Here is a 21,602-nt window from a genome sequence, read left to right as displayed (position 1 = left end):
AATGTTATTTCAGGAAAAGACAACATTTGGGCCATCATATACACACCAGTCAAAAACTGAGCTAGTTACCCGCATATCTTATTTAATAGATTATAACCTTCAAACACACAGCCTGATCATTTATCAAGATGACGAGGGTTTCCATTCCCAAAACCCTTTCAAGCAGAAGGTTCCATCATCCAGCTACCTACAGGTTAAAGCAAACTAAATGTGTCTCTAATTTTTTTTTTATGAATCAATATTCCATGATTATTTTTTAGATTTTTTACACCTCTGTCAAGGGAAATGCTTCCTTCTTCTTCAATCTCTGGCTTTTCATTTTACTTTACACCTTTATGTATATCCAGTCACATTTGTCACCAGTGTTCCAAAGAAAATAACCCTAATAACCTCAAGTCTCTCCATTTGGGTATTATTCACCACTCCTGGCAACAAGCTTCTAAACTTCCTCTGCATTATCTCTGGTACAATTATATTCTTCCTTCAGAATGGTGACATGGAATTTTAGCTGTGGTATAATTAGTGTTTTGTAGTTTTAGCATGATCTCCCTCTTTCTTTTCTCCATGCCTTCGCAGGCATTTAATATCTGTGCAACCTCAACTCCTCTCACTTTTATATTCAGTACAATTTGAGACGAATCCAGGTTCACACTGGCTATTTCAGTGAGTCCTTTCCACTTCCACATCATTTTATACACATCTAAACTCTCTGCCTTGAATAATGTCTAAAAATGTTTTCTTGAAACTTAATCACATTCCTTTTCATCTGGCCTCTACTTACTTACCACTTCTTCCTACAATGCTAATGTTTCAGAAACCACACTGTGACAACCATCCTCAGAATAATACCTTTTAAATTGTTGTATGTGGGAAAAATTAAACTTTACTCCAAGCAAATGTGTTGATATGCCAAATAAGGGTACAGACATTCTATTCCACACAGTCATGGTATGTCTTATACATATCCTGAAGACTTCCTCTGGACCTCAACAACCACACATAAAATTTTCAGGGAGAGGGAGGGGAAAAAATAAACAGGTTAATTAGGAGAAAGAAAATTCCAGATATTTCCACCCTTGCAGTCAAAAAGGTGAAGGTAGGGTTCAAAGGTCTCTACCCCATAAATGAACCTGAAACAACATTCACAGATCAGGACATTTACTGCTCCAAAAAACACAACTCATTGGAAGAAATGTTTCAATGATGACTTGAATTCAGAGGTATATGTCTTTATTTCCTGCTTCTTTTCTGTAAAAAGCTATGAAGAGCTCTTGTCCTGCCAGCTTTCAAATTAATTCCCTCCCCTTAATCACATACGCTGCCTCCCATTGTGAGTTTGTTTAGTTATCCTTTCCTTCCGAATAGATGCACATTCCTGTCCAGCAATGATCCGAGTGGAGATGTTCTGTATTTAGTGTTGGCAAACCTCAGCCAGATTCAGATCAGCAAGTTTGGGGCTGATTAAGGGAGGTCAGCCAGCAAGATTGGGGTTTTTCCTCAATTGTTGGAAGGATGAGACCACAAGAACCTACCAGAAATTGTGTGGACCTACTAGTATTCACCAGCAAAATACAGACCAATGAGTTGGCTGCTTGAAAATCTGGCAGAGTGGTGCCACAACAACAGCCTCTCAGTCGATGTCAGCAAGACCAAGGAGCTGATTATTGACTTCAGGAAGAGGAAACGAGAGGTCCATGAGCCAGTCCTCATCAGAGGATAAGAGGCGGAGAGGGTCAGCAACTTTAAACTCCTCAGTGTCATTATTCTAGAGGGCTTGTCCTGGGTCCAGCACGTAATGCAATTACGAAGAAAGCATGGCAACGCTTCTACTTCTTTATGAGTTTGCCATGACATCTAAAACTTTAACAAACTGCTACAGATGTGTGTGCAAAGTATATTGACTGGTAACATCATGGCCTGGTGTGGAAACACCAAAGACCTTGAATGCAAAATCCTACAGCCCAGTCCATCGTGGATAAAGTCCTCTCCACCATTGAACATGTCTACAAAGAGTGCTGTTATAGGAAAGCAGCACCCATCATCGGGAACCCCTCCCCCCCCCAACCATCACCCAGGCCATGCTCTCTTCTCACTGCAGCCATCAGGAAGAAGTTGCTGGAGCTTCAGGACTCACACCTTCAGGTTCAGGAATAATTATTACCCCTCAACCATCAGGCTCCCGAACCAGTGGGACAACTTCACTCAATTTGTCTCACCCCCATCACTGAACTGTTCCCACAACCTATGGACTCACTTCACTTTCAAGGTCTCTTTATCTCATGTTCTTGATATATATATATTTATTTATTTATTCATTCTTTCTTTCTTTGGTATTTGCACAGTTTGTTGTCTTTTGCAGCACATTGGTTGTTTGTGCATCATGTTGGGTGCAGTCTTTCATTGACCCTATTATTGTTCTTGGAATTACTGAGTCTGCCTGCAAGAAAGCAAATCTCAGGCTTATATATGCTGACATATATGTGCTTTGATAATAAATTTACTTCGAACTTTGATCTGGCTATGAGTCGCTCAGTTAACATTGATTTTGGTTCACATATACAATGCATGAATGCTTCAATCACCTAACTAAACTCAGGAATTAAAAATATAACTGGGCTATTACAACAGGAACAGGTGGTAACTCAAACAATTCAATCCTAACTTCCCCTCTTCCCTGATTGGTGCTTCAGGAGTCCAATTATTCCAACCATGGAGATGTCTTGGGACCACATTTCCTCCTCAAATACTACATTAAAAAAATCTGGCTATTCATCTGAAACCTTGTTTGTGGCACCCTGCCTCATGAAAACTGGCAGCTGGAATCTATCTTGTGCAATGACAACCTTTTAAAAGAACTTCACTGGATTGGAAACACTTGTGATATTTTAAAGACTGAATAAGGTACCAGAAAAACCTTAAAGTAACAATGTTTTGTATTATCCACCCCTGGAAAAGAAAAGCTTTTAATTTCCTGTTCAATTCTACAGAAATAACTTCCTTTCCAAAAGCAGAAAATAATTTTATACCTGGCAGTTCCTTTATTTTAACACAAAACAAACATAGTGAGGTTAATATGAAGAAATGGAAACACAAATGAATTAAATTGTTGAACAATAAAAAACATAGCCTGCTCATGTGGTTTAAATTTATGACCTGCCTGTTGGCACACCACAATACTGTATGTGCAGTTTATTTGTGCACCTGTGTTCCTTCACAAAGGTTACTTTTAAAAAGAACACGAATGGCAATTCTAACCACACCAGACATTTAGCTAAGTGAACCAGTTAAACAACACAAATCAATTTTGCACCCTAGTGAAATTTGAAGCAGGGGGTTAACTGATCTTGGGTGGCTTACATGAAGTGCTTTCTCTTTGCTTGTACCTAAGTGACCGTGAAATGTAATTTGTCACTGACAAGTTGAACAGTCTCTAGAACAATTCTCAGACATGTTGCACATTTAAATGGTGGGGTACCAATTTAGAAATATTTTATTTGCTGGAATATCACAAGGCTATGCACCTAAAGTCAAAGGTCCAATATTCAGGCTCAGCTGTAGAACATTCCAGCAAAATTCAGCCACTCCAAAAAGCAATTTGATCTCTTTCTATCCCCAGGACAAGGTACAGCAATTGTAAATTTTCATTATAGTTGTCTCTGACATGGGCAAAAGAGATGCCAATCACAGCTGTCTGAATTGACTCCTATCAGAACCATACAAATGCTAAGTTTGGATCTCCACGGATTTTGCTTGCAATTCTGTTTGTTCTGCAGCTAGAAATGTTCAATATTTCAGGGTAAAGAATCACAATTACAATGATAAAATAACTAGAAATGTACAGATATGAGTAGGTGTGGTGCAGATACAGTTTAGGAAATTAATTAATTACTTTCAATGCCAATGCTCAAAAGGGGCACACCTTCATAGTAGTTAAAACTGTGGCTACATAAAAAGCTCTGACTAATATCAATCTGATTGTCCCCTTTGTACTAATTTCTTCCACAAGTTTCAACCTTAATCTTATTTGACCATTCAAGTTTGCTTCCTGGGCCTATGGTGGGTGACGTTCTACTATCAATTTTAGGGGTTCCGCTCCTGATACAGCCCTGATCTAAGTTATAAATGATTATCTGTTTCCCTGACTGGCATTGCAAGCTTCATAGAAGTTTGTGTATTTGCCTTCAACCTCCTTCACTCCAAATGTTTGGAATTGTAATCCAAACAATTGTAATTTAAGGGCTGTTCTAAAGAGCAATCTGTTGGTAAAAGCCCAATATCATTCTTTGGCTTGGCATCATTTTTTGTCTTGCACTTGGAATTTTGGTTTTATTATTGCTTAAGCAAGTGAGAACTGGGCAAAATCAAGTACAAAAGAAATTGAAACCAAATAATTTGATTTTTTAAATGGCCAATGAAGCTTTAGAACAACATTTTCAAAGAATATTCATCATATATTAAAATGCTGGGCACTTTCTGTTGAAATGTTGCTTCTTAAGATAGTGAACTGCCTATGAAATGATTGTCATAAGAAACTTACAATCAATATACCCATCTTTAGCTGCATCTTAAAAGCAGGAGCATCAATGTGAACAGTGAAATTTAAGACAAACTTCATATCTATTTTCTTTATAGTGTACAATAATATTGGAAAACTTTTCTGAACATCATTACTTGCATTTTTTAAGTTCCAAATGAAAATCAGAATCTCTACAAATAAAGAACATTCTGAAAAGTCATATTGAAAACTTCCTAGATTTGCTGTACAGAATAATTTTAATCCATGTTTTAAAGGGAGAAGTATCATTGAGTTATGGACCACTGCCTTTTGGCTTTATCCAATATTGATGACATGCAACCTGCTGAGTGCTTCCAACTTTTCCGTTTTACTTCCACATTTCCAACAGCTACAGCTTTTATTTTATTTTTCGCTCAGTTGGTTTTACTTAACATTTCTGAGAATAACATGAAATTTTATCTTATTTTTAATATATGAGAGTATTTAAGGAGTTGATTCAAAGTAAATTGCTTACTTGGACAGTTTAAGCTTATGTCATAACTTAATCACAGAAAAATTAATTGATATCTGTGATAGCAACAGAAACAACAATATTGAGGTCATTATATCTGTTTAGATTTAATTCCCAGTTCTCCTACATATTGTTGAGTCAACAGAACTAGCATTAAGATAGCTCAAGTGCAAATATATTTTCCCTTTTGAAAATCACCTTACTTGTGGACATTTACATTCCATATGCCAAAAGAAAACTTGTAGGTCAACAATAATGTTATCATCGTATGGGATGGATAGCCGGAGAGGTCAGCCATATATGGTAAAAAAAAAATCATGGAAACAAAGGGACATGAGACATGAGACCTTTTCAGTCCTTGAACCCATTTTGACATTCAAAAACCTGTGATACAGTGGCAAACATTTGCCTTTGGCCATCATTCCATATTAACAAGTAACGATCAATCTTAGATTTCAAACTTACGAAGTGGAATAGTTCCAAAAATGTACTATTCATTGCATGTACAAGCGTTTCTTGCATTTGTTCCTGGAAGGCTTAATTCATACTTTTATATAATGCAATTTTTCCTGCACTAGATCTCTTCTAAATTAATTATGTTTCATCTTCTTGTTTTTCAATTTGTTTGCTACACATGGAGAAATATTTATTATTTCATTTATTTCGGAACTATTATCGAACCTAACTTTCCTTCTCTCCTTGTTCACCTCTTCTGCCAAGTTCTCTTAATTTTCCTATTATTCGTAATGTTAGGACTGTGGTCCCAATTCAACTCTACAGTTCCTTATTATCCCAATGTCTGACAAAATGGAACACCACTCTAATTCAGCAGTTACAATAACACTCATTGGTCACTTTATTAGATACACTTCTTCATTAATGCAAAAATCTAATCAGCCAATCAAGTGGCAGCAACTCAAAGCATAAAATTATGCAGTCATGGTCAAGAGGTTCAGTTGTTGTTCAAACCAAACATCAGAATGGGGAAGAAACATGATCTAAGTCACTTTGTCCATAGATTTTTCGTTGATGCCAGATGGAGTGGTTTGAGTATCTCAGAAACTGTTGATTTCCTGGGATTTTCACACACAACAGTCTCTAGAGTTTACAGAGAATTGTGCAAAGAACAAAAACCATCCAGTGAACGGCAGTGTGGATGAAAATGTCTTGTTAATGGGAGATGTCAGAGGAAAATGGCTGATTCAAGCTGACAGGAAGGTAACAGTAACTCAAATAACCATGTGTTACAACAGAGGTGTGCAGAAGACTATCTCTGAACACCCAACTTATCGAACCTTGAAATGGATGGACGACAGCAGTAAAGTACTATCAACATACACTCAGTGGCCATTTTATTAGGTACTAATGAAGAGGCCACTGAGTATAGTTTCTCAATAAATACTCCAGACATTTGTATCTCTTTGATTGCTAATTATTTCACCAAATTATCCAGTGATTCCTAACAAGAAACAGGACTGGTTAAGGTTGCATTGGAGTCCTTTCACCTATGTCCAGTATGCATCACTAGATCTCCATGAATGCTAAGGCTGTTGAACATTAATTGGGCTATGTAATGTAATGTTTAATGTTTAACGTCATTTCCAGTGCACAAGTGCAAAGAATTAAATAATTGATATTCCAGATCTGATGCAGCACAGGAAAAAGACACAATAATAAAAAAACACAATACATATAAATACGTAAGATAGCTATGTATACAGATTGATTGTTTGTATGTCCATAACATGACACTAAGCACAGGAGTGTCGGTACATAAGGACACTGACAGAAAATGATGTAATAGTGGCTGGGGGTGTGGAGGGGTGGGTTGGTGGGTGGAGGAATCGATTAGCCTTACTGCTTGGGGAAAGTCACTGTTTTTAAGTCTGGTGGTCCTGGCTTGGATGGTCCCATAGCCTTCTCCCTGATAGGAGTGGGACAAATTGTCCATGAGCCAGGTGAGTAGGATCCTTTGTGATGTTACTGGCCCTTTTCTATATATATGTCCTTGATAGCAGGTAGGCTGGTGCTGGTGATTTGCTGGACAATTTTGACTACCCATTATAGGCCCTTCCTGTCATCACAGTGAAAATTCCATGCCACGCGGTAGTGCAGCATGTTAGAATGCTTTCTACTGCACATATGTACAAGGACTTGAGTATAGATGTGAATAGTCCAGCTCTTTTCATAGTTCACCTCTCTTCAGCATTTATAGGTTTATGAATTTTAGTTACCTGAATACACACAAGAATACTGGCACAATATGACAAAACAATGAATGAGAATAAAAATCACAACTTCTAACAAGTACATACCTTTTTGTCTGTATATGATAGAAGATTGATTAGAAATTTGTAATGAAACTTGAGGGCCAGGAGTTGTAGATATTTTCAACAGAATATTTTTGCTAGGTCGTATCAATGATTCACTCAAGTAGCTAATTATACTCCATAATAATGTAGTACAGTATATTATTACATTTCATGTAAATCCCAGTGCCCTGGTGAGTACCCAGTCCTAATTTCATCTTTTTCTGTAGAGAGTAGCAGAGTTAATGCTATATGATCTCTGTAATTTCAACATACTGGACTTTCAGCACCTGTAAATTTTCACTCTTTAGATATTTGCATCTCATTGACTGTTCAAATATTATAATCTGGAATTACTTCATTTTCATAAATCCATACTAGGACAATCTTTGTATTTGTCAACAGGGGCCTAAACATGGTTGCAGGATTTGCATTCATTCCTATGTGGTGTACAGCCTTGAAAATGAGGAATTAACAATTTATATGATATATCATATAAATGCCACCCCTCTCTGGATAAAACTTAATTAAAAAGATAGTTAATTTAAAAGCAAATAAATTTCAGTACCGGATCTGCCAATAAATACTGAAGTGATAACATACATGTTAACTCCAGGCATTCAGCCTTTTGGTTACTGATGTAGCTGTCATGTTAACATCGTAGCAACAACGCCTGACTCGGCAGTTTCTTTAATCCCAACACATCTTATAGCTGCTTTGCTTAGAAGGAATTTTGATGATATATATTCTTGTTCTCAAAAGGCATCATCTCTTTGTTATTAAACATTATGTGTCACCTACCAACTATTTTCCTTGATTGGTCTCCACATTCTCTAATGAGTTATTTATTTCTCAGTTTTTGGTATCATCTGCAAACATTCCAATGAGGGCACCAAATTATGCCTGATGATGTTATATTTACTTATACAACATATTGAAGGTTTGTAGCCATGACTCTTTGATATTTATTTCACAATTAAAGACACGAAAAACAGAACGAGTAGGTGATTCAGCCCTTTGTTCCTACTCCACCATTCACAGTAAGTTAATGCCTAATCTTTAACTTGAGTGCCACTTTTCTCCACTAATACCATATCCCTCGATTCCTTTAGTATCCAAGTAATTTCTCCACTTCTGTGTTGAACGTACTCAGTAACTGAACCTCCACAACCTTCTTGGGTAGAGAATTCTAAAGGCCATCCACATCAAGAACTTTCTTATTTCTGTGCTTAAATGGTTGATACCTTATTTTCAGGCAATCAGCCACCAAGAGACATCTTCCCTCCATCAACTCTATCAAGTCCTGTAAGGATTTTCTGAGGTTTCCTAGAATTCTCCTCTCATTCTTCATAACTGATAAGTGTGCAGAGTGCTGATTCATAATAATGTTCATGGTTCTTTAGTTGAGTAGTTACAAGAACATGGAGGCACAAGACTGTACGTAAAGGAATCTAGAGCAAATAAAAGAACCTCAGTAGGTTAAGCAGCGACTGTGGATTGCAAGAGACTGTCAACATTTCTGGTTAAGACCTTGTACTGATACTGCTCGACTTGCTGAGTACCCCCTGAAGTTTGGTTTTTCACTCAGACATAAAGTTGCAAGAAAAAGTTTGTGAACCCTTTGCAATTACCTGGTTTTCTGCATTAATTGCTTATAATCCTCATCTGAATCAAGATAATAGACAAACAGAATCTACCTATACTAATAACACACTAATAATTGTACTTTTCATGTCTTTATTGAACACATTGTTTAATCATTCACAGTACAGGCTGGAAAAAGTATGTGAACCCTTGTATTTAAGAACTGGTAGAACCTCCTTTAGCAGCAATAACCTCCACCAAATGTTTCCTGTAGCTGCTGATCAGACTTGCACAACAGCGAGGATGACTTTTAGACCATTCCTCCATACAAAACTGTTTCCATTCCATCAATATTTCTGGGATACTTTACATCAATAACCTGAAAAGATCATGCCACAGCATCACAATTTGATTAAGGTCTGGACTCTGGCTTGGCCATTCCAAAACAACATTTTTCTTCTTTCTAAACCATTCTATTGATGATTTACTCCTGTGTTTCAGGTCATTGTCCTATTGCATCAACTTCTATTAAGCTTCAGGTGATGGACCACAACCCTGATATCCTCCTGTAAAATGTCTTGATGCAACTTTGAATTCATTGTTCCCTTAATGATTGTAAGCCATTGAGGCCATGAGGCAGCAAAGCAGCCCCAAACCATGATGCTCTTTCACCATGCTTCACAGTGGGATAAGGTTTTGGTGTTGATGTGCAGTGCCCTTTTCCCTCCAAACATAGCAGTGTGCATTTCTGCCGAAAAGGTCAACTTTTGTCTCTTCTGTCCACAGAACATTGCCCCAGAAGTGTTGTGGAACATCCAGGTGGTCTTTTGTAAACTTGAGCCGTGCAGCAATGTTTTTTTGAGACCAGTAGTTTCCTCCATGAACACCATTCGTGTTCAGTGTTTTTTCTTAAAGTGGACACATTAAACAGAGACTTTAGCAAGTGCTAGAAGATTTCTGCAGGTCTCTTGCTGTAATCCTTGGGTTCTTTTTCACTTCCTTCAGCATTGCATGTTATGTTCTTGGTATGATGTTGCAAGAGTCCACTCCTAGGGAGAGTAGCAACAGTATTAATTACTGTGGACTGATGAACACTAAGGCCTTTAGAAATGCTTTTGCAGCCTTTTCCAGCTTTATGCATCACTACAATTCTTTTTCTAAGGTCTTCTGAAAGTTGTTTTGATCGAAGCATGGGGTGCACATTAACAGATCTTTCTTGAGAAGAGCAGGCTCCATCAGTAATCTAACTTTGTGTGCCTTTTTTATAGGGTAGGGCACCTCTACAGTCCACGCCTCCAATCTCATCTCGTTGACTGCAACACGTGACTTCAAACAGCTTTTGTAGAAGGCATTACCCCAGAGGTACACCTACTTTTTTGAACCTTGACTGTGATTGCTTAAATTGTTTGTGTGTTATTAGTTTAGGCAGATTGTGTTTGCTTATTAACGTGATGTAGATGAAGATCAGACCAAATTTTATGAGTATCCAATGCAGAAAACAGGTTCACAACTTTCTTTGCATCTGTACCTGCCCAACTGCACTTTAAAAATCTGCTAGTTTGAAAAGCTGGGCACTCCTTGCTATGTTAGGAACATGAGTGCTGTACGTCCTCTTAATCCTTCCTTTGTCACTCTATGCTTGGATCCTTGATGTCCAAATTGAAGCACATGCCCTTACCTCTATGCAAGCATGCCATGATACTCAGCACTGAGACGTGAGGTACACAGCTCTACCCTGGCTGGCACAGTGAGTGAGGATTTGATGGGACATTGCTGTTTCCATCCCCATCCTCCCCCGCCCCTCCCAATCTCTCATTAACAACCTAGGTTTCCACTATATCTGCAGGGAGGGTGGGACTTCACAGTGGATCTCTGGCACACTGGTTCCCAGTCTAGCAGCATGTGGCTACCAGCCAGGATTTTAACGAATGATAGTACAGACTCAAAGGGCCTAATGACCTACTCCCGCTCCATTTATTATGAGCTCAGCAGTGGGGAGGGTAGGAATTCACAACAGGTACCTGCCACTGATGACTTCTTTTAGCATTGGTTTGATTGGTGCCCTCATTTCATACCAGTGTATAGGTCCCATCTGCTTAACCCCTCCTCATATGACAAACCCAACATTGCAGCAATCAATCTGCAGAATTGTCACTGCATCTCCACAACTACAATTATATCCTGCACCTACCTGAAGGCCATACCAGCACGCTTTGCTAATGCTATCTCACCAGTGCCCTTCATAAATGGAGCAAGAAGCTTTTATTTCTGGACAGAAATTCATTTGCAATTAAGACCAATAATCTGTTTGATTTCCTAAGAGCTTGCTGTACCTACTTGATCTTTCAGTGGTTAGCATACAAGGTCACCCAGGTCCCCCTGAATACCAACACATTTTATAACTCCCATGTAAAAATGTCCTATTTTTATGTTTTTTTCCATATTATGTTACATCTGTCATGCTATTGTCTATTTTCTTAACCTGTCTATATCCCTGAAGCCTTCTGCATCCTTCTCACAGCCTACAATCACATCCAATTTCACATCTTCAAATTTGGATGTATTTTTTTTGACTTCAGTCATGTTAATTTATGCTGCATTCAATCTGTCACATCTTCCAACCTAAATTAAAACATTCTTAATTAAGGGCAATACACAAAATGCTGGAGGAACTCAGCAAGACAGGCAGGAGTTATGGTGGGGAATAAACAGTTGATGTTTCAGGCTGAGAATTTCCATCACGACTGGAAAGGAAGGAGACAAAGGCCGCAATAAAAATGTGGCAGGAGTGGAAGGAGTACAAGCCAGCAGGTAATAAGTGAGGGGTAAAGTGTGTAGGTGAGGGAGAGAGGGATTGAAGAAGCTGGGAGGTGATAGGCAGAAAGGTAAAGAGCTGAAGGAGGAGGTGATGGGCAGGCGAACTGAAGAGGTGAGAGGGTAACCAAAATGGGGAAATGGAAAAAGAGGGAGTATGGTGAGGAGGAAAAATTACTGGAAGTGGATGAAATGGATGCATCCAGGTTGGAGGCTACTCAGATGAAATATAAGGTGTTGCTCCTGCAAGCTGAGTTTGGCCTCATCATGACAGTAAAGGAGGCTATGGCCAGACATGTCAGAACGTGAATGGGAAGTTGAATTGATATGGATAGCCACAGGAAGATCTTGCCTTCTGTGTTGAACAGAGTGAAGATGTTTGACTAAGTAGTCCCTCATTCTTCATTGGATTTTACCAATGTAGAGGAGGCCACACCTGAAACAAGATGACTCTGATTGACTCGCAGATGAAGTGTCCCCTCACTTGGAAGGACCGTCTGGGGCCCTGAATTGTGATAGAAATTTCTTTATTGAAACTCTTTTCTCAGTGTATAGCTTGTAGAAGGAAACAAAAGCAATCAATCTTCCTCAGTGCTTTATGTCTTTTGAGAATAGAATGCATTATGGGGAGGAATGGATAACCAATAAAGGCTACATGATCCATGAGGCATACAATGCAGGAAACCAAAAACATTGGCAAAAGTTTAGATTAATCTCAGAATATGTTTCAATTATAAAATTCTTGACTAGTCTTTCATCCACACCACTTTATTCCTGACCTTTTCTGATGGTAGTAATATAAACTCACAACTATTTAATTCTGTAACCACCTAAAAGGACAGGCTCATTATAAAAGATGGCTACAAATGGAAAATTATATCCCACTTACATTTTACTGAAGTTGTAAACCAAATAAGAAAGTCGTGCTGTATGAAAATCATACTTTCCAAATTATTGCATTAAATCTTAATGGCCAAGAATGACTCTATGCCTACCGTGACATCATAAATTAGGCTTTAAGTAGAAATCCAGACATGGAATTGTGCACATTTATGAGCATTGTCTCAAGTATGTATTGAATTAAAACAAATACAGAATTTCAAATCATAGCACTTGTTCCAAAAACTGGTTGAATTACAGATTTTGTTGTTGAATGGGTACAGAGAAACCAATTCTAACTAATATATTTCACTTCACTTTTGAATAGTGCATTGATGAATAAACATAGGCCAGAATAGTGTGAAGGTTGTAAGTCAGTGTTCGTCACAGATTGCTTTCCTCCTATATATCTTTGTAAACATCTACATTTCTTGTGAGGTTGGCAGCATACAGGCATTTTACAATGATGATGTTGATTTTGGGCTTTTAAAAGAGGCAGATAGTTGTGGCATGTAGCTGGACAAAACAAAAAGTGGATCTTGCAGCTTTCAGACTTATGCTGAGCTTTTATCAACTATCTCGGAAGCCGGAGTCCCATGGATGAATTCATTCCTTTGCTTCCAGGAAGAGAGTTTCCTGAGGATAGAGTTTCACCTCCAGCAATGTTTCAGTTGGGTCAAACAGAGATACCTATTGAAAAATAGAATAAGGATTACTTTCATACAAGATCATTTAACTGGCTTACTATTTCATTAGCACAAAGTTTATCTTTAAACAAGGTATGGGAACCTGACTGAATAATTTTGTTTTATTCATATGACTGACAGGACCTCAGTTTTTCCACACAAAATTAACCAAATCCCTAAAAATAGATACCTTTATTTTGTATAATTTGTCATCACAGGAATTATGTATTTGCAGATAGTTTCCTTCGCTATTATATGCATAAATTTACTCTTCTCTGCACCTTGTCAACTATAATTAGTCATTTTTTCACTTCTTCTGTTAGAAAGTTATTCAGTCTTCCTCTAGTTATCTGTACATGGGCAATGTTCACCGGCACATAGCAACATGTCAGAATACAGACCTTGCAAATCAACATCTCAATGCTGAAGACAAATTTGCTATTCTTCTACTTCACTGCAGGAGAAGGAACAATATCGTAGCATACATGGGGACAGCATTGAAAACTCAACAAATTACTCCTCCAAAGATTGTGGCATATTCCTTGCATCTCATTCAATTCCATAATCTTCTCAGAGGAAAGACACCGTATATCAATATTCAACCACCAAGTAACTAAATTTATTGCTCTGACAGACATCCAGTATGCAAAATCTCCAACAATATACTATACAGGATTATATATTAAGCTAAAAAGCAATAAGATTTATTACATTTAATTTTAAGGATAGTAAAAACCTTCAGAATTAATTATGAGCACTGAAATATTACACTACACAAGCACACACAACTGAAGCTATTTAAATACTGTTTGTTTCATATTGTTTAACAGCCATTTCTGGCATCTCCAAGCCTGAATGCTTGAAACCACACAGTTCTGAATTGTCTTACTGATCATTTCTCACCAACTATCAGTGACAGAAATCACTGCTTTTTGAGCACACACAGGCAACTGACACATGATCGAATAGCCATGTAAGTGCTCAAGACCGACAGTAGAAACTGTTCCACATCAGTCACCTGCGCCAGTTAAGTGGCAGAATGTCCCAAATAAACAAAGGGAATTCCAATTACTTTCTTGATGTGTTTTTGTTCTTTAAGGGTTGTCCCAAATAAATGGAAGTACCAATTAACCAGTGGCCCAATTAACCGGAATCCACTGTATACAAGAATACACTTTCACACAGGGAATTCTAAGGAATGCCAGGTCACTTGGTGCTATTTCACCCACTTCGGCCCATCTTGATTCCATCAGAAAATCTGCATATACATAGGAGAAGATCCTCCCGGAAATCGTTGCAGAAAATGAGAAAAAAAATCAAAATTGTACAAGAGAGAGCTGACAAAGCACATGAAGGAAAAGAAGTTTTGTTGGATGAAAATTCCTCATGTAACAGCAAAAATAAATTACATTATGAATGCACACTCAGAGCTAAATAGGTTTTACCAAAGTTGTAAAAAATGCCAGTAAGTAACAAATGAAAGTAACATTTAAACATTGCTTCATAACAACCTGAGCATAACGCCCTAACAGAAACCATTGTACAAGTGCATTCACCTGATGAAAAGGTCATTCTGGTTTATTATAAGAAAAATTCCTGTAGTTTAGCACTCAAACAGGTGGGATGATAAAACAATTCATATTTGTTTTACAGAATTAATTATCACTATTTTCTGGCATGGCATTATTCTGTTATTGGAATGTTGTTGTCCTATGTTCAAACATTATACCTTTAAAGTCTGTATCTCTTCCAAACTAATGAAAATAGTCACATGTCAAATTCATATTTTAATCGTTTAATGTAAGTAAAGATTAATGTGTTCACAAAAATAGTAGTTTTTAAAATTTAAAATTTTGTAACAAAAGTGAAGTTTTCACTGGAAATAAAAACAAAGTAAGATGTACCAACGGCTCAAATCAAAAATTATATACAGTTCACTCTAAGCAGTCTCCAAGTGATGACCAGGTTCTGTTCTTGACAACTGTTTATAAGTCAGAAATGAACAAAAACACCATGTGGGGAGAGGACCACAGGTGCTGGAAGGGCTGCCCTCCCTGAGTCAATGAATGAGTTTGCTAAGGCCTACCAGCTCTCCTCGACTCTGCCCCAGATTGCAGTTCTGGGGGGTGGGGTAGAAAATGAATGCAAATGTGCTCCAGTCCCAACTAGCTGAAAATTACTACCCACGCACCAGCTGCCAAATCCATCTCCATGCACCCCACTGGTCTCCTAGGCATTGATGCTACAACCAAAGTGGAACAGGGTGCAGTAGTATTGAGTAAATCTCAGTTGCTATAAACTGAGGCTCCCCTAACCACTTGATTGGCCTTCTGTCAGCATGTATTATCAAAGGTGATTTAAATACAGCTTTGTTACAGACATTAATTTTACAAAATCAATGAGAAAACAAATCACTTCACTCCATTTTACCGAGTGTGCCAGCAGTAGCTGGTATAAAACTGAGGGATCAGTTATGACCATTGCTTTTCTGAGGTGAGGAGATGGACAGTACCCTGGACTAGAAAACACCCCAAAACACAAGAGGAGCAGGATATCTCCAAGATGAGGACTGATGCAGTAAGTTTATTAAACATATCAGCCATTTCTTTGCATCAATCTTCAGAGATATCATGTTTACCACAGGATCTTCTATTTATGTACTCACAGAAACTTCCACTATTTCTTTTTATACAATATGGAAATTTTCTTGACAATTGATTTTCATGTTGCTTATAACCTTCTTAGACTTCTGCTGCTAGACCCCAAGAACTCTGTACTCCTCTGGTCTACACTATTCTTCCACACTTTGTGTACCTTAGTTTTTAATTTAAAATTATTGTTTATCTCTTTTGCTAACCACGGATTGTGCCTCTTTCTCAACGACTCTATCTTTTTGATTGGGATAAACTCCTAAAGAGCACATACACCAGCTGTTTGGATGTGTGCCACTATTATTCTACTTATCTGTCTCTCAACTTGTTTACCTGTTCATCTTAAACAACCCCACTCCCCTGATACCAATATAACTCCCCGTATTTAAATTGAAACACTGATTATGAATCTATGGGTCATTCCCAAACTGCATTTGGAATTTTAGCACACTGTGGTTACTACCTCCTAGGGGACCTTTAACCACAAGCTCCCCTAATAATCTTTCTCGTTGCTTAAGGTGAAATCTAAAATAACCTGTTTGTGTGTGAGCTCCATAATATACTGGTCTAAAAAGCAATCCCTGAAGCATTCCACAAATAATTCTCCTGCATTACAAGACAAGTTTTTTTTAAACCAGAGTGTGGTAGGTGCCTAGAATAAGCCACAAGGGGAAGGTAGAGAAGCAGATACAAAAGCAGTGTTTAAGGTAGGCGCAGGAACGAACAAGGAATGAGGGAGATAGAACACATGCAGGCAGATGGGTTTGGTTTGGACTGACATCATGGTTATGGTGCTATGGACAGTTTGTATATGCTTCCTGCAATCCCGTCCTTGACCACACAGGGAGCAGAAACCTTGTATTTGTTAGACAGAGTAAGGCTAAGGCTCATCTGGAGCTATCCTCTGGATCCTTTGTCCTGCCTCTTCTGCAGTTACACCACTTTGTCCTTGACCATTCACCATTTTAAACAAAGAACACAGAAATCTGCAGCACATTACAGGCCCTTCAGCCCCCAACTTTGTGTCAAGCTGTCTAGAAGCTGCCTAGAATTACCCTACTTTTAGCTCTTTATTTTTCTGAGCTCCATGTACCTATCTAAGAGTCTCTTAGAGAACCTGTTGCATCCGCTTCCACCACTGTCACCGGCAGTGCGTTCCATGCACCCAGTGGAAAAACTCGCCCAACATCCCCCTCTGTACTTACTTCCAAGCACCTTAAAACCATGCCCCCTCGTGCTAGCCATTTCAGCCCTGGGAAAAAGCCTCTGGCTATCCACACAAATATGGCAAACATAGCTAATCTTAGGGGTGTGACAATCCCCTGAAATGCCATGTCCAGGTATTTCTTCTCCTTGACGTGTTGTAGAGTTTGAGCTTGAAATCCTGTTCATTGACCCTGAGCCGAAGTTCTTCAAGCAGCAAACCCATGCTGCAGAGATGGTCACTCTCTACCATAATGGTGTCCACCAGTTCCCAAATGTTGCAACTAGAACACATCACTTGCCTAGTCCTCCCACCCCTCCCCTACTTTTTTATTCTGGCATCTTCCCCTTTGCTTTCCAGTCCTGAAGAAGGGTCTCTGCCCAAAATGTTGACTGCTTATTCATTTCCATTAGTGCTGCCTGGCCTGTTGAGTTTCACCAGAGTTTTGTGTATATTACTCTGGATTTCCAGCATCTGCAGAATCTCTTATGTTTATAACCTACCTAGCCATCTGTTCTAAGTAATGAGTTAAATTAAGGTGAGTTCATTTATATTAGTGTTTACTACTTTACGAATAAAGACCTTGCTCACACAGAAATAAGTCAGAAGAATCTACAATAAAGGCACAGAAAATGTCACACACTGATGAGCATACTGAACTAGCAAGTTGTTCCATATGAAACTACTGACCAGCTGTTAGCATCATCCAGTTCATTGTTTAAAGAAAAATAATCTGACAGAGGATTCTTTTCATACTGTACTTAAAATTGTTAGGTGTTTTTGTGAATAGATCTTCTGAAACATTTATTTTCTGGACCTGTTAAACTTTGATTTAATTAACTTCCTCTCTTCATTTTTTTCATTCTGTAACGTGTTATGTGCAGGCACCATATTGGTATTCTATACTACAAGTGGCGTAAAATATTGATGAACATAAATATCGAAAAAGCTTATATTCCATTTTATTGGTTGCTAGAATATGATAAAAGTATGGCTTGTTTTCACTTGACCACAGCTAAGAGTATTTATGTAAATAAAATTAAGTCATGACAAATATATGCATCAATCTACTAGACTCAGTACAGTTGTCATCAAAACCCTCACAAAAAAGAAGTCACATCTTGAAAAACAGTATGTGCAGATGCTGGAAATTCAAGCAACACACATAAAAGTTGCTGGTGAACGCAGCAGGCCAGGCAGCATCTCTAGGAAGAGGTACAGTCGACATTTCAGGCCGAGACCCTTTGTCAGGACTAACTGAAGGAAGAGTGAGTAAGAGATTTGAAAGTAGGAGGGGGAGGGGGAGATCCAAAATGATAGGAGAAGACAGGAGGGGGAGGGATGGAGCCAAGAGCTGGACAGGTGATTGGCAAAAAGGATACGAGAGGATCATGGGACAGGAGGTCCGGGAAGACAGACGGAGGGGGGGGAATCCAGAGGATGGGCAAGGGGTATATTCAGAGGGACAGAGGGAGAAAAAGGAGAGTGAGAGAAAGAATGTGTGTATAAAAATAAATAACAGATGGGGTACGAGGGGGAGGTGGGGCATTAGCGGAAGTTAGAGAAGTCGATGTTCATGCCATCAGGTTGGAGGCTACCCAGACGGAATATAAGGTGTTGTTCCTCCAACCTGAGTGTGGCTTCATCTTTGCAGTAGAGGAGGCCGTGGATAGACATGTCAGAATGGGAATGGGATGTGGAATTAAAATGTGTGGCCACTGGGAGATCCTGCTTTCTCTGGTGGACAGAGCGTAGATGTTCAGCAAAGCGGTCTCCCAGTCTGCGTCGGGTCTCGCCAATATATAAAAGGCCATATCGGGAGCACTGGACGCAGTATATCACCCCAGCCGACTCACCTGGAAGGACTCTTTGGGGCCCTGAATGGTGGTAAGGGAGGAAGTGTAAAGGCATGTGTAGCACTTGTTCCGCTTACACGGATAAGTGCCAGGAGGGAGATCAGTGGAGAGGGATGGGGAGGACGAATGGACAAGGGAGTCGCGTAGGGAGCGATCCCTGCGGCAAGTGGGGGGGGGGAAGATGTGCTTAGTGGTGGGATCCCGTTGGAGGTGGTGGAAGTTACGGAGAATAATATATTGGAACCGGAGGCCAAGACATTTTTTTTCCTGGTTTAAGGGGGTGTTTGACATTGTGGGATTCTGCAATGTAGTTAACTCTGAAGATTCTGCATGTATTTTGGGCATTTTCTTTTCTTCCCCCCTCCTTAAACCCTGCCAAGAAGCTACAAATGCCTAAAATAGTTCAACTACTAAGGAAACCCATCTGACCATTTTGGAATATTTAAGTATTCAATAAGATTAATACAGGTGTGTTATAAAAATATTATTTAAAATAAGCATTTGACAAAACTACATTGTTAGCATTAAAGAATCTTGGCAACAATTTGAACAAAACACTTCTGTTCTGAGCTACTCATTTTGAGATGTCACAGTATCAAAGCTAATCCAATACACTTCAGTCCTCCACCATACCATCCTAGGAATATCCTTCAGCAATAAAAGTTGCCTACTTTGGAAAGATCCATCATAACCAGAGTTTAATCCTATTTAGTTAAGCCATGAAATATAAAATTATATCGTGCATTACTGTTCCGTTACAGGAGTGGCATCTACATAACCTGGATGTCTGCCCAGACATGACCTATCAATAAAGAGTATGATTATTCCTAATTACTGACCATTTCCAATCATCAGCCAAGCGATGGAAGATTATTCGACAGTGTGAGCTATTCTTCATCAAATATCTGATGCACAGTTTATGTATCATCAAGAATATTTGGACGAGACCTCTTTTTTAAAGATAAGCTTTATTACTTGTCACATGTACATTAAAACATACAGTGAAATGCATCTTTTTGAGTCAATGACAAACAATATCCAAAGATGTGCTGAGGCAGCCCATGTGTTGTCATGCTTCCGATGCCAATATAGCATGCCCACAACTTACTAATCCCCCAACCTGTATGTCTTTGGAATGTGGGGGGAAATCGGAGCACCCAGAGAAAATGCTGAGTCATAAGGACGGTGGGAATTGAACCTTGACTGGTGATCGCACAGCACCAACCACTATCTATTGGCATAAAAGCTAAATTTGAAAGGGGAACTGTAAGAAACTAACCTGGACATCAAGGCAGCCTTTGACTGAGCGTGGTAACAAGGACCTTTGATAAAACCGGAAGTGCTTGGGAAAATGTAAACTTCATTGACTGCTTGATTTTAGCAAGGTGAATTTCAGGCATGTGCATTTATTTGCTAAGTAATATTCATGCCAAAACATGAGTACTTCCAATTTAACCATTACCATTGCTGAGTCCCTCACTACAATTACCTGGGGGAAGAAGGAGGGAGGGAGGGAAAGAAGCAGCACAGATGAATAGATGATCACGATTTACCAGAAACTTAACTGCAGATAGTCACTCTATCTCTCAAACTCAGCTGTTATATCTGTATGTGAAGCAAACTCAAAGTGGTCTCAAGAAATTCTGCTGGTGAAATCCAAACTGACATCAGTGACTCCAAGAGGAAATTGGTGGCTGGTTGTCCTGCCACAAAAAAATCACTTCTGATTCCCCAAAACCTTGTCACCATCCACAAAGTCCAATCAGGAGTGTGATTGACATTTGCCTGGAGAAGTGATGTATTAACAACATTCAAAAAAAACTAAACATAATCCAGCAGAAAATAGCTTATTTGATTGGCAGTATATTCAGTACTTTACGTATTCACTTTGCAATACCCACAGCTGTTTCACCTGCAAAATATATCAGAGTTAATTAAGAAGGCAGTTTGATAATACCTATGACACTTGCAACTTCTGCTACATACAAGAACAGCAGAAGAATGGTAGATGTGTTGTTGGAGGTCAATAAATAGTCTCATGACATCACTGTAGGAGTTCCTTGGGGCAGCAATGACTCAACCATCATTTATGACCGATTGCTTCATATTTGAACTTCAATTCTTTGCCAGAAGAGTGCATACGCTATGATGATATCTGCAACCTGAAGGTTTTCTTCTAAATCACACTCCATCCTAACCTGGGGATAGGTTGCAATTCCTTCACTGTTAATTGGTCCTAATCCTGGAACACACTGCTCCACAACACTGTAGAAGTGCGGCAAACCGATTTGTCAGCTCACCAGCAACTCCTTAGAGATGGGAAATAAATGCTCGCCTTGCTTGGGATGCCACCTCCCGAAAATGAACTGAGAAATATTGAGCATAAAACACTTACATAATTATTCAAGACTTAATTTATTACTTCCTGAGGTCATACCTGGAAAAGAGTCTAATTAAATATAAATCATATGAAAAGGTTTTTTTTGACTCACTGAGTCTACACAACTATTAAATATCCATCCACTATAATCCAGTAAAATTGGAAGAATTTGTGGAGCCAGGAGTGGTGATGTACTTCCAGTTCCTTGAGAT

The 21,602-nt window shown here is 38.8% G+C and overlaps 1 protein-coding gene across 2 annotated transcripts in view; it reads right to left on the bottom strand.

Annotated features, from left to right (window-relative positions):
• Positions 1-5,434: 5,434 nt before the first annotated feature.
• The window catches only part of faf1 (Fas (TNFRSF6) associated factor 1), a 368,750-nt gene continuing 352,582 nt past the window's right edge, over positions 5,435-21,602 (bottom strand). For both annotated transcript variants that reach the window (XM_072273767.1, XM_072273768.1), the window contains one exon: positions 5,435-13,303. In XM_072273767.1, the coding sequence (XP_072129868.1) occupies positions 13,220-13,303 (84 nt within the window). In that variant the 3' untranslated portion in view covers positions 5,435-13,219. The remainder of the gene's footprint in view (positions 13,304-21,602) is intronic.

This window comes from Mobula birostris, chromosome 12 (genome assembly GCF_030028105.1).
Source record: "Mobula birostris isolate sMobBir1 chromosome 12, sMobBir1.hap1, whole genome shotgun sequence".
Taxonomy (NCBI): Eukaryota; Metazoa; Chordata; class Chondrichthyes; order Myliobatiformes; family Myliobatidae; genus Mobula; species Mobula birostris.
Note: the sequence above shows the minus strand (reverse complement) of the source record. Positions and strands in the feature narration are given on the sequence as shown.